Source organism: Gambusia affinis, linkage group LG11, assembly GCF_019740435.1.
Source record: "Gambusia affinis linkage group LG11, SWU_Gaff_1.0, whole genome shotgun sequence".
In the NCBI taxonomy this organism is placed as follows: Eukaryota; Metazoa; Chordata; class Actinopteri; order Cyprinodontiformes; family Poeciliidae; genus Gambusia; species Gambusia affinis.
The window spans coordinates 16,960,160-16,978,206 of NC_057878.1; the positions used below are offsets into that span (position 1 = coordinate 16,960,160).

Below are 18,047 nucleotides of genomic sequence, written 5' to 3' on the forward strand. Positions count from 1 at the left end.
TAATCTATAGACGAGTATATCTTTGCAGTTAATTACAGAACAAATATTATCTTCAGTCATATTTCTTCTTATTTATTGAAACGCACCTGAATGTGTAACGTTGAATTGCTTCATAAATGTGGTTTATATAACTGTTATCAAGCAGTGACATCTAGTGGCCACTTTCAATATTAATATGTTTTTGGGAAACCGAAAGTAAACTAAGTTTTGTTTTCCAGGTTAAGCTATTACGTGAAGAAGTGAGTCAGCCTACTGGAAAGGCTAGGCCTTTTCATTTGAGTCGGAGTTGTAGTCGCTTGGATTATCGGACACTCCAGTCGCGATGGCTTCTGATAATGATGAGATACATGAACGTCGCATTGAATGCTTAAGACCGAGACTCCAGCAGATTATAAAGGCAGACGAGGTACTACAATATTTACAATTAGAATCTGGACGAAAGGATCAGATCAGACAGAGACTGAACACGGAGGGTAATCAATCGGCTGCGAATTTGCTTATTAGTGTGATTGTTGAGAGGCCACATCAAGTCGGCTGGTTCAGGGCCTTCGTTGATGCATTGATACAAGGAGGCAACGGTCACGCTGCTGACTATTTGCAGTTAAACCCCCCAGAACCTGAAGTGGAGGCAAAGAATGACTACTATGTCCGGTTAATTGAGTTATTTACTCCCAGGCTGGAGGACATGAAAACGGAAGAAGTGTTGATTCGGTGCTTAGCTCAAGGTGTCCTAACTGCTGCGGACCAAGAGAAGGTAAGCGAAAAAGTAATAACAATGAGAATGGGAAATGTCAAATTCTTTGTTAGTTTGAAGTTAGAAAGAATAAAATTAATGTTATCAGTCTTTTGTTTTGTTTTATCTTATATGCTAGGATTCAAAGCAATCTATAAATGAATTTATGTTTTTATCAAATGTTTCAAATTGATTTTTCATGTGACCACAAGATGGCAGTATTGAATGCAAATGGAAGTTCACCACTTCTGGTTGATGCAATTTCTCCTCCTACCCTCAGGTTGCAGAAAAGTCACATAAACCCAGTTTATTTTGTTCAAAATCTAGATTTTGGCTGAAAAAACAAACCACGGAAATAAACGTGGAGCACGTGAACTTCTGAGCAGGATTGTGAAAGGCCGACCTGGCTGGTTCTCTGAATTTCGGGAGATTCTGCGTGTCACTGAACACAAACACCTTTATGAGCTCATTGGAGGATCACCTGAGTGTCAGAAACCGAGTAAGTGTCTATCTAACCTTCCTCTGCTCCTGGAGAGCACAATTGTTGAAGGAAAGGCGATGAGGCAAAGTCTAGGCACCGATATTTCAGTGGGATTTATGGAGATTTGAGTTGTGTTGTGTTATCCATCTCAGTAATTACATAGATTGCAATATCCCTACTTCAGTTTCTTGAGTAATTTCCCATTAGCAAATGTTTATTCTGAGTAATTTTGCTAAAACTGTAATTTGGTTTTCATCTATACAGAGTTTCTGTTTCTGAGCTTCATTTTGATGTTGTGTAAAGATGGAAACTACATTTAATTATTTTCGGGATTTTCAGAAAATGTAGCAGCAGCAGAGGAGATACCGGCCGAAAGCTGTCACAGTGAGGAGCCCATGGAAATCAGCAGCACCGAAGGATCTCAGGATGATGCCACAGGTCTTATAGAATATGTCTTCTCAATGTATAATGCAATTAATTTATATTTTATATACATTTATAATTTTTTTCTGTAGGTTTTTGGAGGAGCTGTAGAAGTCACCAAATTAATCAACTTAATGTTAAGCTTCAAAGATTGTCCATCCTTGTCTTGCATCACAATTGCAGTTAAACCCAGACTTTTACGTACAGTGTATAAATAAGAATTTTTCCTCTGTTTCTTTAAATTGAGACTAAACTCTTTCTGGTTTAATTCAGTAGGATTACCAAAACTATTTCTTTAGACAGTTTACGTACATGTTCTCAGTAGTTGATAGAATGGCCATTTAAGCTAGATTTTCTTTTCCTTCTGGAATAATGGTCCGTTTCTGTCTTTTTACTCCATATCAGTGAAGAACTTGTTTCGCACTCTCTTGCGTGCATCTTCACAAAGTGTTTTGCTGTTTCTCTAGGCTCGATTCACAGAATTTGCACTTTCTTTATATTTCTTGTTACTCTGGTTGATTTTCTTGATGTCATGAAAAGAAGTAACATGTTTTAGATGTTGCTCTAAAATACATGTGTTATTCCTATAATTCAGAGGTCGTAAGCATAGAAAGCCACGACATCTTGGTCTTGGTTTTCCCAGTTTAAAAATGCATGTAAACTTTTTAAGAATACAGTATGTTCTTTCAGTCATTAGTTCTTCCTTTACCTTTTAGGAGAGAAGGTAATGTTTGCTGCCATGAAAGGGCTGTGTGCTTTCATGGCAACAAACAACCCTAAAAGAACACCCCCCCCCCCCCACATGGCTCATTTTCATTTCTTCAGAAAATTACAATCAAAACTTTTCCATTAGTTATGCTGTACCAACTTATTATTCGTTGGATGTTGTGCAAGCTATTAGGTTGCAAGTTATTTTATGTTTGATTTTGTGCATAAATTAGCTGAAATCTGCTGCTTTTCATAAGTGTATTTTGAGTAAATGCTGTTTTTTGTTGTTTTTTTTTTTACAGATCTGTATTTAAGCACTGACCTGTCCAAATCCATGAATAATTTACATCCAGGTGGGACTTACCCTCACCCACATTCTTATTGTTATAATTCTATAAACTCTTGTTAATCCCAGAATGCGTTCAGTGAAACCTAAACCACCAGGCCTAAATTAGCACATGTATTTGTCAGAAAAATGTGCATTTGATCTCTGTTTTGTATTCACCAGGCATAATGATATTAGCTGGAAGATTGTTGTGGAATATTTCAATGCCTTTTGGCGTGGCATGAATAAGTTCCATGTGTGAACTCTGAAGAACCACAGAGAAGTTGCAGAAGACGGAGCGCAGTGGTGCTTTAAATGAAAACCACATGTTGACTCAGTATTAGCAGATTGAAAAGGAATCTGTGGACTGTAGCCTTTCCATGCATGCTTTGTCTTCTTCAGTCTTACAGAAGGGTGGAGTTAAGTTCAGTTGTAGTGTCCTGTGCGTGTCATGAGCCAAGAGGTGGCGCATACTCTGTACAAAACGTCACTCTGACGATCTATATACATTTTGAAATGCCTGATTCTGGGGTGTAGTAGGTTACAGAAATGTTACCCTCATCCCAGGCTTAAATCGAGGATGGGGGAAGTACTCTGCCAACACAACTTGAGTCTTTTCCTACACTTCAATTACCATATCTTCAAATCAAATCTAAATGTCATTTTATAATAAGCAGCCAACAGAAAAATATACTATTTTTTATTTGTTGATTTGCTTGGTGTAAAATTTACACCTAATCTTCCAAGAAAACAAACTCTAATCCTGTTAGTTTTCAGAGATTTTCTGTCTGTAAATAATTTGACTTCACCTCCTTTTTGGAGTAAAATTTATAAGAGCTGACAGAATATATCCCAAATAATTGCAGTGTCTGGAACACATTTCCTATTGTTGTTGTTCAGGCTCTGTCTCTTCATCAGGACACACTTGTGTTGACCCGCAAGAGGCTAATTAAAAAATGCCTGCACCGACAATAAAACACAACTATTCTGTGCCTTGCAAAAGTATTCATGGTTCATAAATTTCTTCACATTTTACCAGGCTGCAACCTCAAACATCAGTTTATTTTAAGGTGCATAGACCAATATAAAGCAGTACCTAACTGTAACGTGAAATTTTTAAAAAAGCATGCACATTTTTTTTTCTTTTTTTTTTAGAATGCATTTCTGTCCAACCCCGCTTAATCTGTTTTGTTTTGGGGTTTTTTAACAACTACCTCCCACTCTAATCATAGCTGCAAAATAGCTCATGCTAAGCCAGACTGAGTGAAGAGTGTCTGAGGATCAATTTTCACCACAATTTCACAATTTTCTTGCCTCAAATTCAGTTAGATTGAGCTGCGGACTTTGAATAAACCATTCTAATGTGCTTTCATCAAAACATTTAATTGTAGATCTATTCTTTTGGAGTCCTCCTGAGTTGCCTTGTTGCCACCTAATACTCTGACCAGTTTCCACACAGCTTCATGTTACCATCACTTTGTTTCAAGGTGTGGATAATGGAATGCAGGTGATGTGCAGTTTTAGCTTTTCACAGGACGTAACATTTTGCATGTTGGTCAGAAAGCTCTATTTTGGTCTTATCCTTTCATATTTTCCATATATTTGCTGCGACCTCTATAAGGTTGGTGGCAAACCTCACATTGGACTTCTTGTAGCTTTTATTCAGAATTAACTTTGTTCTTTGCAAAGTGAGTCCATTGCTTTAAGTCACAGATAGTCTCTAATCACTGAGTTTAATGTTTATAATCTCTTTATGAAGCATTTTGTACGATTTTATTATTGAAAAATTTTATATTATGAAGGAATTTAAAGGTGGCTAAACAGGCTTTCCTTGCTTAGTAGGTGACTTCTGAAGGTAATTTAACTGGAATTTATTCAGGGGTATCAAAGTAGTTCGGATTGCCTGCCTTGCCACACTTATTTTTTTTTTATTACTAGGATCAGCAAATTAGAAATTTTTCTCCCACTCAGTAATCATTCATTGCTTTGTGTTAGTCTGTCACGCAAAATCTTCATAAAAACAGATGAAGTTTTTTTGGGTGGGGTTGTAGTGTAACAAAACATAAAACAGTGAATCCTTTTGCAACCCACTGTGTTTTCTGAGGTTTTGTATTTACAGCTGTGGCAAATGTGGAACTCATACCATAAGGGGAGCTCATTCATGAAAATTATACATAATACCTCAGCAATGCATCACCCCCAGCTGAGACAGAACAAATGACTCACTCCTTTCCAGCAACTTTAAACCCAGCTAAGGCGGATCATAGGTCTGGTGTTTACGCACAGCTAAGACTGAATAGTGCTACATAAAACCAATCGTGAAAATAATACTCAAGTTACATGTCATGACATGATGGAGTTTTTCTGAATCATTTCAAACAAGTATTAGGTTTTCTGCGCTTGCTGCTGGTTTGTATACCTATTTTTACAGCAAATAGGTATTTCTGTTGTCGTTTGTTGAAATTACATGAATGTATTTTCTCATTCTCTTAATTTGGCAAATTTGAGGTTTTAAAACTGGGTTTGTGTTCTGAATACACATTAAAAAAAATTGTTCCATGTATAAAAACAGCTTAAAGAGGACATTCCATAACAATGTGTAATTGTGGCTTGCTGACATAGGCAGAAGCCCTTTTCAGACTGAGCCTCTCGTCTGCATTGCAGATATAAGTGACTGTCCAGCAGCAGAAGCAGCAGGAGCCACCAGAGGAAACCCAGAAGAAATTTCTCTTCGTGATTATCAGATGGAAGTTGCCAAGCCTGCCTTGGAGGGGGAAAACATTATTATTTGCCTCCCGACAGGAAGCGGTAAAACCAGAGTTGCAGTGTACATTACCCAAAAACATCTGGACAGCAGGAGAGCTGAGGGGAAACCAGGGAAGGTGGTTGTCCTGGTGAACAAGGTACTAGGATCTGACTTTGGATCTGAATAAAGCACTGCAGCCGAAGCCCATAAGTCAGACAAAACCAAAGAAAACACGAAAGTTGCAAGCCAGAAATTCCACGCCATAAGTTTTATATATCCCAGTGCACTTTGTTACTATTTGACTCATATGAGATGCAGACTGAACAAGGAAAATAAATACCATGTGGCAAAAAATATTTTACTCCCATAGAACTATCTAGTAGCAGACGAAGTAATCTTATGTGACTGAAAGCATTTTCGTTTTTAATCTTCATTCCTGAGCAATAAGTAGGTTAGTTGTACCCACACAGGAAAGTCTGTGTACTCCTTTTGTAAACAGTGTGCAACAAAATCCCCTGTTTCCACTAATTAGAAGGTCTGCCTTAAACAAAAGGAATAAGGCTCCAAGTAGCTTAGTTGTGGTGGGTGTTAACATTCAGATGCTGTAGTGGCAGAAAGTCATTTCTTCCTTTATAAAAAGAAAATTGTGTTCATGAAATATTCTACTTTGTCTTGTAGATTCCTCTTGTGGAGCAGCATTTCTCCTCAGAGTTCTCTTCCCTGAAGCTCAAGTACAAAGTGGAGAGGGTCAGTGGAGACTCTGAGCTCAAAATCTCCTTCGCTAACATTGTGGAAAGAAACGACATCATCATCTGCACAGCCCAGATTCTCGAAAATTACTTGGAGCGGGCTTCCAGCGGAGAGGATGAAGGGGTGAAACTAAGCGGTAGGACTTTGCAGCACTTAATTTCTACATCCTATGAAGTTTGGTGGAACAAAATACTATAGGATAATCAGTTACAAAGAACTCAGTTTGTGTTATTTTACTAGCCCAATCCAGGGTCAACTACACAAAAATACATTCCTGGGTGGGTTTAACAGAATGATGTTGGGTTATGGGTTTGACCGAGTTTGACTAGTAGGGTTTTCGTAGCCCCGAAAATTGGTTAAATTAGCAAATATTCCACATGAATGTTACCAAAGAGTGGTTGGATCTCCACCGGTCATTAAGTAAGTGGCAGGGTACGACCTGGAGTGGTCACCAGTCCATCACAGGGCAACACAGAGTCAAAGAACAAAAACAAACATGCACATATTCATTCCCAACTTTTAGAGTCACTAATGAACCTAATAATCACGTTTTTGGACAGTGGCAGGAAACTGTAGTGCTCAGAAACAACCCACATATGCACAGAGAGAACACGCATTAACGTTAATGACAGCATTTACTCTGCGTCTGCACAACTGTTCATACTTCCACAAAGCCGTTATCCAAAATTACCGGTAGAACTGATTCTGTTCAGACACCGGAGCAAGTGAGTAGTTCATCTTCAAAGCCCACACCTTTCCAACAGGAAGCTGCACAATAGTTAATCAAGACAGACTATATTTGGTCAAAATATTTGCTCTATTAATAAAAATATGGGTATATTTATAAATAAATATACTTGTACCCATAGCCATAACTGATACATGTCAGCATGTATCAGTTATGTCTATGGATACACACAAAATGTGTGGATTTAATTCTGAAAAGCTTCTCGCTCAAATTACAGCAGGAGCGCCAGTGAAGGCAGGGAGAGCAATGTAGGGAAAATGTACATTTTTGAAGTTGAGAACTGCCACATTTTATGTGACACCATTCACTGGCTTTGTCGCGTGGTCTCTCATTTCCCATGCATGAATCTTGCGAAAACCTTTCTGTAGTTTGCAGTGGAGCGAAGCTGAGAAGGCATGCAAGCAGTGGAATTTGGGGCGCCCCAGAATGGCGGCAGCCCGCCTGCAAAGTGCGGAGTGGAGCAGAGCCAGATGCAGTGTCACGTACTGGAATTGTTAGGCAGACAGAAAGAATTGGACAGGTCTGTCAAAACTGTTAATAGAAGTATCCCACAAGGTGTCACACAAGATTTAATGAAGTCCAGATGAAGAACTGAGGGTTAAAAATGCGGGTGGAGAAATTGATATCTACTCCCTTGTGGGCGGGGAGGTGGAAAAGCCAGACTGAGCGAATAAAAGGGAAACTTCACATATTGCACAATTCAAAACATGCATTTAAAATTTCAACTGCAAGTCCGTACAGGCACATACCAAAATGTTTTGAACTTAAAAACAAAACTATAATTCTAGAAGCTTCTCTTCCTACAAATCCTAGTAGCGAATGATGCACTTTAACTACTGTCAAACTTTTATCACGGTCTCTATTAAAAAACAAAAAAGGGAGCATCCTTTGCAGTAACAAAATAGAAAACTGCTCTATACACTCAGTTATAAAAGAAAAATCCAGCAACTTTTGAAGAAATGACTAATGGGAGTTTTAAACTGTTGCCTTCTAATTTTCCATAGTGGACATTGAAAGTAAAACAGCAGATTTTGTTTGTTATATTTATAGTGATCTGCAGCAAAAGTCATTTTCTATTATTTTTTCTCAAAAATGTATTTTTTGTTGATGTCCATTTAATGTTGAATTAAGGGCTATAACATTTTGCCACACCATTCTTGCTAATGCGCAGATGGTTTGGCTGCATTTTTTATTTGTTTACTCTGATGTACAGACCTAAACAAAATATATATTGTAAAAATTAAACTTCTTTTCTTAGTAGAAATTAAAACACACCATTAAACCTAATATGGTTGCAACATCTTTAAATTTATGCAAAATCTACCCTGGATTTTACTGACACTGAAATGTTCTGGAATAGATAACCACCAAGGGAACAGGGAGCAGGATTTTCCCCCGACAGGATCTTGTCAAATTCTTCCGACTCCACTGTTCACTCCTGGCAGTCGCCAGTCCAAGGTGGAATAGCCACCTCAGAGGAACATATGCTGTTTGTTGAAACACTTCAAAGCATTTATTTTTTTTCCCTTCCTCCTGGCTCTCAGGCCACATGTCTGTTCAAGCCATCGATGTGTGGCTGGATCGAATTCACAAGAGAGCATCTATCACAGCCCATCAAGCTGCCACTCTGCATTCTCTTCTGGGACATATTCGAATAACAGTTTAGACTTGAGTAATTGTAATGCACCGTATTTAGATTACATTGAAGTCTGGCTTTGTTTTTGAAGCAAGCAGTTCTCTTCACAGATGTTATTGTGTGGTTTAAACTGCTGTCTCAAATTGTCCCTAAAAGCTCTGATGTGAGTGGGACAATTTGTTTTTCTAAAGAACTACCTCGGTCTTTCAAGGGACTATTTTAACTAACAGTGCTTGGTTGAAGGAGATCGTTGTCTTTATGTAAGATTTGTGCACTTTAACTTAGGGAGAATCTATATTAGTTGCAAAAAAAATAAAAAATCCCTGCTTTTAAGTCTTTGTTCTTATTTCTGCATGGCATTTATAATTTACAGTTCCAAGTGAATGTTTGGCATCATGTCACTGTCTTTTGCAGATCTGACACTTATCATAATAGATGAATGTCACCACACTCAGAAAGGAGAAGTCTACAACCACATCATGATGAGGTACTTGAAACAAAAGCACAAGAACAAAAAGCTCATGAAGGAGCAGAAGAAGCCTGTACCGCTTCCTCAGATCCTGGGCCTGACAGCCTCACCTGGAGTCGGAGGTGCCAAAACCCTGAATAAAGCTGAAGAGCACATTCTGCGAGTAAATACTCTGTTTAGCATTGTATCTACAACTGTAATATTGTATACCTTTTTACAACTTATTCTATTCACCTAAATTTCTTTCACGTTTATCTCTGCTTTCTAATTCTAAGCCTTAGTTTCCCACTTCAAGGAAAGCTAGTAAAACATACAGACATTGTATGTAGTATTTTTCATTACATATTAATGCAGATTTCCTTCCCTCTTTTGCAGATTTGTGCAAACTTGGATGTTTCCAAAATTATGACAGGAAGCATTGTAAAAAAGGAACTACGAAAATCCATTCTGCCTGTTGAACCGAGAAAAGAGGTAGACGTTGTTTCATATTACCGTAAATTCAACAAGATTTACATTAAAATGAGGTTCTTCTTTAGTCAAGGGGCATTAACTGTATTTTTACCTAAACATCATCATCAGGATCCCTTTGGTTGTGTGGTCAAGGCAATCATGACTGCCATTCACGAACATGCCCAGCTTTTTCCAACATGTGACCTGGGCACTCAGAATTACGAACAATGGGCTGTTCAAAAAGAGCGAGAAGGTGAGTGGAAATGTTACACAGACATGTATTCAGTGATGTCAGTAACGCGTTAATTTGTAACGCGTTACTGACGTCGGACCACTTTTTTCAGTAACGAGTAATCTAACGCGTTGCTATTTCAAATCGAGTAGTCAGACTACAGTTACTTATCAAAATCACTGTGCGTTACTATCTTCTTTTGTAATTTAATCGTATTTCCTCTACGTGTCTTGTCGAGTGACCGACGTCTCTATGCGACAGAAATGTAAACAATGGAGGGAGATGCGCATTTTGTTGGTGGAAAAACTGGAACTATTTTGAGTTTCTGTTGCCAAGTCTGATTATTACAAGCGGCTTTGGGCTTCCTTTTTTTTAAAGTCGCTTGCAAATTTAATGAGTGGCGGGTTGCGCCTTTTGGGCTTGTTTTTGAGCATGAAGTTGCTCATTTGAGCTTTGGAATAAGCAGAGACTCATAATAAATCCCAGAATTTGTCCGTCATTATGGTAGTCTTATTCCGTCTCTTCCTTTTCATCATTTCCCGGATGATCCGTCCCGCTGTGTCTTTGTTAAAGTCAAGTTAATATATTACCTCTGAATGACGTCGAGCTTCGCGTTGCGCCCCAGAAAACTGCAAACATCGAGACCAATATGAACAGCGCAATAAACGTGAAAACAGCCATGAATAAATGTGTCCGTAGTTGCCAATAATTATAATGGAAACTTAACGCCAACTTTAAAAGCCTTCTTAGAGTTTTCCAGACAACAGTGGACCACACAAATTATTCACGTTTTTATTTTTTTGTACAATCTCCTCTTCAATTCAACCTTATCAGTGGAGACACATTGTTGATGTTGCCATTATAAAATAGCTTACAAAAAAGTATTGACAAAGCTCAATGTGATTTTCACAGTAGGTGGAGCGTTGTTGTTAACAGCTGCTGAAAGTAACTAAAAAGTTACTTTTAGTGTAACTTAGTTACTTTCCAAATCAAGTAGTCAGTAATCTAACTAAGTTACTTTTTCAAGGAGTAATCAGTAGTCCGATTAAAGTTACTTTTTCAAAGTAACTATGCCAACACTGCATGTATTATACAGATTTGTTAAAAATTTACTAATATTGGTGGATAATGATGTTGGTGTCAATATGTCGTGCATCCCTAATACAAATTGATAGAGGTGGCAATGAAAATTTGATATGAAAAATACACAATTTCTCCGAAGTCGATGATATTTATTAGCATTATATAGCCTGAATCTTTATGTCTGAGATATTAATCTTACTTTGTTATTTTTTATTCAGTCAAGTATTAAAGCTCCATATAATTCTCCTTTGCTTTTACCTGCAATGTACCTGTGGTAACCCTTTAACACTCAATCAATCAATCAATCAAACTTTATTTGTATAGCACACTTCAGCAGCAAGGCATTTCAAAGTGCTTTACATCAAATCAAACACAAAAACACTAACTCTCTATTACACTGGACAGTTTGGGTTTAGCACACATAGAGCCATCATAAAATTGCCTCATTGTGTTTTAGCTGCCAAAGATGGAGACCAGACAGTGCGGGTCTGCGCAGAGTACCTTCGACGATATAATGAAGGTCTGATTTTAAGTAACACCATACGCATGTGTGATGCACTCAGTTACCTGAACAAGTTCCACGAGGAGCAGATCAAGAAGAAAACGTCACCAGATGAAGAACAAAACATGCAAATAACAGAGACAGAGAGATTTTTGTTCAATTTGCTTAAAGGTAAAATCTTTTTTTTCTTGTTGACATTCTTAACTTCCACTATTATTTTTTACATATATATATATATATATATATACAGTACAGTCCAAAAGTTTGGACAGACTTTCTAATTGAATTCAATGAGAAGGTGTGTCCAAACTTTTGGTCTGTACTATATATATAGTTCACATTTTTGCTGTTAAACTGTGCTTTTGTAGTAAACAAAGAACTTTTACCATATTTAGAAATATTGCTTGGCAAATCAATTTAAGGCTTTATTTCAGATTCAGACTTATTCATGTCCCAAATGGGACTAAATTTCAGACTAAAACCTCAGAATAATTTACTCTAACCAGACGTAAAGGGGTGCTAGTAGTTTTACAAGAGACTGCAGTCGTAAAAGTGTCAAGTTTAACTTTGGTGAAAAATAATCTACCTTACTTCTGTAACATCTACTCCTTACAGACAAAACGGAAGAATTGGAAAAGCTTGCAAAGGATCCAACATATGAAAACGACAGCCTGTCAAAACTCAGAACTAAAATTTTACAAGAGTTCAGCAGCAGAGAAAAACCCAGAGGGATCATTTTCACCAAAACACGTCAGAGCGCTAAGTCTCTTAGCCAGTGGATTCAAGACAACTCTAAGTTTACAGACATTGGAGTAAAACCTTCTTATTTCATTGGAGGAGGAGACCAGAGCGATACTAAACCAATGACAGCTGTAAGTGCATACTTCACAAACTAAACTCTCTTAGGCTGCCATTTCCCAAGGTCTTCATGTATGTGACCTGCAGTTGTATTCCTCAGGCAGAGCAAAAGGATGTGTTGAAAAGGTTCAAAACCGGTGAACTCAACCTCCTTATTGCTACCACGGTGGCAGAAGAAGGTTTGGACATAGAAGCCTGCAATTTTGTTATCCGATACGGCCATGTGACCAATGAAATTGCTATGATTCAGGTCAGTAAAATGAACAACTGTAATCCCTGATTAAAAATGTGATGGTATGCCTTTTGGTTTGATTCAGTATGACTTTGACTTCATACATAAATAAGGTAGCTGAAGGACTTATGCCATAATACACATATCAGCTAATAAAATAAACTATATTTGGTAAACACTTAATATGCTCAGTAATTGGGCTGTATGGTTTCACAGTTTCTTGTGTTGCCTTGCAGCAAGAAGTGTTTGGGTTTTGTATGTTTTCTTGGTGCATGCATGAGTTTTTAAATAATTGAGTCTTCTTGCCTCAGGGACAGTGTGCATAACTAAGAGAGTTGTTACCACTACGTGGTAGTGCTTAGGTAATACGAGTTCACTTTAATGGTGTTCCGTATTGAAAAAATATATATATTACCATATTTTTACCCATTTTCCAAAGACGATAATTTTACAATATTTTTTGCGTTACCACATGACAAAAGAAAGCTTCATTTCAAAAACACTTATTTCCATAAACTTAGATATTGACACAAACATTCAACAAATGATCTGCGATGAATGACTAGTTGATTAAATAAATCTCTATTGATTTTTGACAGACTGACTTAAAAGTCATTTTATGTTCATTCAAAAAGTCGCAGAGAAGAATAATGCATTGATTCACCCAAAATCCACTACAATGAAAATGATCTGTAGTGACTCAAAGAAGTATTTCCTGCCTATAGCAGGGACATTTCAAGGGCTGTTTCAGGACAGTTCTGATAACTAACAGTTTAAATTCCCAGGCGTTGAAGCGAAAATAATTCTTCAAGGAAAACAGGGATTCCTGATTTTATGTCCGTTTCTAGGTTTTCCATTCTGCTCAAATCAAATGTTAAATTAATCTCAGTCTGTTCCTGTTTTCCACAAACCTTTTCATGGGTCAGTATTTTAAGTCTCCTGTTAGTCATCCAGCTGTAAATACCGCCAACAGGAAATAAAAAAAAAAAAAAAAAAGTGGGCTGACTGAATATCAGTAGGTGGTTGCTGACCATTTGTTCTGTTGCCCTTTGCAGTCTCAAGGCAGAGGAAGAGCTGAGGACAGCACATACACTGTCGTGGATGTAAAGAACTCAGGGGTGGCTGAAAAGGAGTGCGTCAACGAGTACCGCGAGCAAATGATGAACAAAGCCATTCAGAAAATTAAAAAATTAGATCAAAAACTCTACAACAAACAAGTATGTTAAACAAGTATTATTAGTTATCTATTTTCTCCTAAATATAGTCTTTTAACCTTTTTTTCCCCCCTTTCATTAGATCACCGAGTTTCAGATTCAGGCTATAATGGAGGAAAGAGTGAGACAGGTGAATCAGAAGAAGAAAGCTGTTAAGGATGAGAACCCATCTGCTGTAAAGTTTAGCTGTCGAAACTGTACCAAACCCATCTGCAGCGGCGAACACATCCAAATCATTGAAAACATGCACAGAGTCAATGTTACACAAGAGTTTAGGTACAAATTATGATATAAACTTTTCAACTCTTGCGCATTGCATTGCATGGTTAATTATACTCTCTTTTGTTTCGTGCAGGAACCTTTTCATCCAGAGAGAAAACGTATCTCTTCAGGAGCGACGTTTGGACTATGAGACCAATGGTGTCATAGCTTGCAGTGGCTGTGGTCAGGTAAACACATTGTTTGGTTTTTGGATTTGCAGTCTTGCTAGTAACTTGAGATAGCTTGTCTTGCCAACATACTCATATCCCTGAATCCTGCTCCTACTTTATCACATTACAATGGCAAACTAATTTAATTTATTGAGATTTTTGATAAACAAACACAAATTTGTGCACAACTGAAAAATGTGTTGTCTGCTCATTCCTCAACAATTAGATTATGGTCTGATCTGCCAGATATGAAAGACATCTACGTAAACTGATGAATTTGAAGAATTTTGTTAGTCCTAACTGACCTAAAGCAGGAAACATTTAGTCTGCAAAAGATGCCCTTTTATAGTCTATTTAAATATCTGCTTTCAGTTGCAGATTTATCCATCTTTCAATCCAGTTTGCTTGTCTCTGCCTAAGAAAGCCCTCCCAGTAGCATGATGTTGCTACCATTATGTTTCACTGTGTGATTAGTGTATTCAAGGTTATGATGGGTGTTATTATTTCAATATTGACTTCCTTCTTTCATAAAGGTAGTATTTGTGGCAAGTGTAGCTTATAGTTCTCCTGTCAGAGTGTGTTTCTACATTGGTAGTAGATTTCTGCTGCTACTCCAGCCCCTTTGACTAAACACTTAAAGTTAGGTTCATATATTCCTTTTTGCCGTCTTCGTGTCGTTCGTGTATTTAGGGTTAATAAAGTGAGAGGGGTAGAAGTCAGCCTGCCTATGTCATGCCCCTGAATTGCAAAATGATGCAATCATAGCCATCACTTGGGTTGACCTTTATGGAGGGGAGCCGGCTTTACTAGTCGAGAAAGTGATAATGTGAAGAACAATAGATGTATTTTTATGAATTACTTATTTTTTCTGACAGTCTGGCTGCCGACTAAGTTTAATGCATTAAACTGAGAAAATATGCACTAAGATTTGTCTTTTTTTAAACTCCACTTCTGTTGCAGACATGGGGTTCAATGATGTTGTATCGTGGGATTGAGCTGCCCTGTCTCCATGTGAAAAACTTTGTGGTGGATATAAATACGAAAAAATACAGCAACTGCACCAGGTGGAACGACCTTCCTGTCAAGTTTCCTGACTTCGACTACATCGAACACGCCAGTCTGATGGCACAGGGCTCAGATGATGAAGACACAGAGTCACCCTAACAAATCAAAGCACTTCCAGAGCCTCTTCCAGAGGCTGGCGGTTCTCTTCTGATGACATATTTTGTGTACGCATTCATTGCAATACGCACAGAATGAGGGATCGCTCCTTTATTTAGATTTAAATGTTTTTACCAAGTGCACTTTATTTGTCAGATTTTGCACTTAGCTGGAATAATGCATCATTTAAATTCAATCTGAATCGATTTGCAAAACGACTCAAAAGTATTTTCTTCAGAAATCATTGCCGTCCCATAAGATGCAAGGCAGTGAGCCCTTGATTGTCCCTCAGAGCCCACCTGTCAACTTGCAGGCACACGAACAGGTGCTGTTGACTCTGCTTAATTCACCCATCAGTGAGTGATTCACCACTGTTGAGACAGAGCTATTTACGGAGGCAACCTTTGTTAACCTCGGTGTCCACATCCTTTTAGACGACCTAATCGATTGGGCAATTCTGCAAGTTGCACAAATCCCTCAGGATTAATCAAATTAGTATTTTTCCAACAGGAAAGAAAATTTGCTCTGTGTAAAATTGCACTGAAGGTTTGTATGAGCACTTCTGACATTTTAAAAATTCTTTTAACAAAGGACACTTTAAGTGTTTCATGTAACCTGTAAGACTGGGTTTTCAATCTTTTCAGGATCTGATACACGAGGAAACATTGCAAACTAATTTTTTTAACTAAGGGTAGAATGACAAAAAAAACTTCAATGAAAAGCCTTCATGTTGCTTTCATTAATGTATAAGTGTTGGGGGGGGTTTCTTTTTACATTTATTGCATAAATATGCATTTACAAATCCAATGTTTAATCAATTAGGATTTTAGATTTCTAAGATCCTAAAACATTTTGTACCTCTAGATTGTCATCAGTCCGAACATTAATAAGTTTATTGCTTCATGTGCACAGCATGTGTTGTAGCTCAGATTGTTATTTCTTAATCATGCCTAAAAATTGCAAATTCAACTCCCTTTACTGTGTTCCCTCACACTTGTCAGAAAATCATCTAGTTTCATTTTTAACTATTTTAAAGAGCAGTTTGTCGCATGAGTTTAGATAAATAAATTTATACACATATTTAGTGAATTCTCAACATAAAAAGAAGGGTATGCACCTTGTTAAAGCAAAAAATAATGCATTTTTGAGGTTTAAATGTTTTAAGTGCCTAAATCCTTAGAAAATAAGCATCAATGTTTTTAGGTGTATGGAATGTATGACTGCTAAATGTTTATTCAAATGACTGCTTTAGAAGCATTGTGTTTGCTGACTAGGAAAACTACCAGTAAATCCTTTGTGGTTTTAAATGCATTTAAAATAAAATGGTGTAAACCTTTCCTTCACATTGTCATTATTAAAGTTCTATCCCGTTCAGTTCCTTGTAAAAGTATTGATAAATATAACTTGCATATTATGTCATATCACATGACAAAATGGATAAAATGCTGAAGTTGGTTGACAAAAAAAAAAAAAAAAAAAAAAAAAAATCAATCAATGTGATTTGTTGAGTTTTTACATTGACAAAGTATTTGATAAAAGTGAAAGGAAAAATTTAAATTTCTTTCAAATTTTCTCTTACACAAATCTTAAAATGAGCTCTACATTTGTATTCAGTTTGCATGTTACATTTCTGTGTAAATTGACCTATTCTATAGGGATCTAAGGGTTTCTTTAGAGATCACTAGGGCACAGACAAAGTCTAAGGAACACATCATGGAGGTGAGGGATAAAGTCTTGATAAGTTTAAACTGTATTTAAGTTTTAAAACCAGTACTTAAAAACAATAATAGTTCTTGAAAATCTCACAGAACACTACATAATCCATCTGATAATAGAGTATGGCACAACTGGAAACCTATCAGACATAGCCATCCACCTAAATTAACTAGTCAGACACGGTGAGCCTTAGACAAAGATCCAGTGCTCAGATTAAACATCTGTTGACAAGAGAAGTATTTAGTCATGTACTCCATAAATTTGGCCTTTATACAAGAATTGCAGAAAGAATGTTTGTTGGAAAAAGAAGTCTAGTTCAGGGTGGCAGCAACAGGTTAGCTTACCCAATTTATTTTTTGAGTAATTTTTGACTTGTGAGCCAAATATAAGGCAAAGACGACAAGCTTCTCAGCTATGCACGATATAGCTAAGTTGTATATCAGTTATGTAAGGTTATTTGCAGGAAGCAACAAAGACATAAAAATTAAAGCCCGAGACTTTCAGAGCAGAAAGAAGAAAAAAAAAAAAAGGGAGCAGTGAGTCTTATTGAATGAGAGTGTGAAAACTGTGTTGGACGCATTTTGAACATGCAAAAGCAGGTGAGTAATGACTTAAATAATACAAACTTGTAAATATATGCCTTCAGGAAAATGCTTAAAAATAAACATTAGCATAAAAAAGTGTTTATATGTAAATACCCCAGTTACTGCAGCACATGTTTTCATGCTGTCACAAAGCTACCTGAATTTACACATAAAACAGCATAACCATCTTTAATTTAACCATCATACAGTGTCATCATGACCAAAAACAGGGATGTTTAAAACCAGTTATCTCGGTACAGACATTGATCACAGTTCCATTCAAGAGGGCATGCAGTCGGCTGCAGGCCTTGATCCATTTCTTATGTTATTCCAGACTACATTTGAGTTTTGGAAATGTGACCAGCCAAGGGGTTGATCTTTTTAAACAAGACGCACCAGAACACAGAATAGTTCACAATGATTTATTAAACAATTTCATTAAAACATCTCTTTTAAAAACATGGCTTCAGGCCCACTACTCGGCTCCTAGGAAGAAAAGGGATCAAATGAAATAAGGACAATGTAAATTATTCCCCCCAAAAAAATGAACAAAACATGCAATGCA

General features: G+C 37.2%; 1 protein-coding gene across 3 annotated transcripts; it reads left to right on the forward strand.

Moving 5' to 3' along the window:
- Positions 1 to 208: 208 nt before the first annotated feature.
- ifih1 (interferon induced with helicase C domain 1) lies at positions 209 to 16,519 on the forward strand. Of its 3 annotated transcripts, XM_044131551.1 has the most exons (17): positions 263 to 406; positions 676 to 754; positions 1,061 to 1,232; positions 1,554 to 1,652; positions 2,648 to 2,698; positions 5,335 to 5,573; positions 6,095 to 6,302; positions 8,965 to 9,182; positions 9,395 to 9,490; positions 9,599 to 9,722; positions 11,242 to 11,457; positions 11,902 to 12,158; positions 12,245 to 12,394; positions 13,432 to 13,593; positions 13,673 to 13,866; positions 13,946 to 14,039; positions 14,982 to 16,519. In XM_044131551.1, exons 2-17 carry the CDS (start codon positions 686 to 688, stop codon positions 15,183 to 15,185), a joined length of 2,553 nt encoding a protein of 850 aa, XP_043987486.1. In that variant the 5' UTR covers positions 263 to 406; positions 676 to 685; the 3' UTR covers positions 15,186 to 16,519. The 3 variants fall into 3 exon arrangements, with proteins under 3 accessions (XP_043987484.1, XP_043987485.1, XP_043987486.1); XM_044131549.1 differs by having other exon boundaries at positions 209 to 754; XM_044131550.1 differs by lacking the exon at positions 2,648 to 2,698 and having other exon boundaries at positions 209 to 754.
- Positions 16,520 to 18,047: the final 1,528 nt, after the last annotated feature.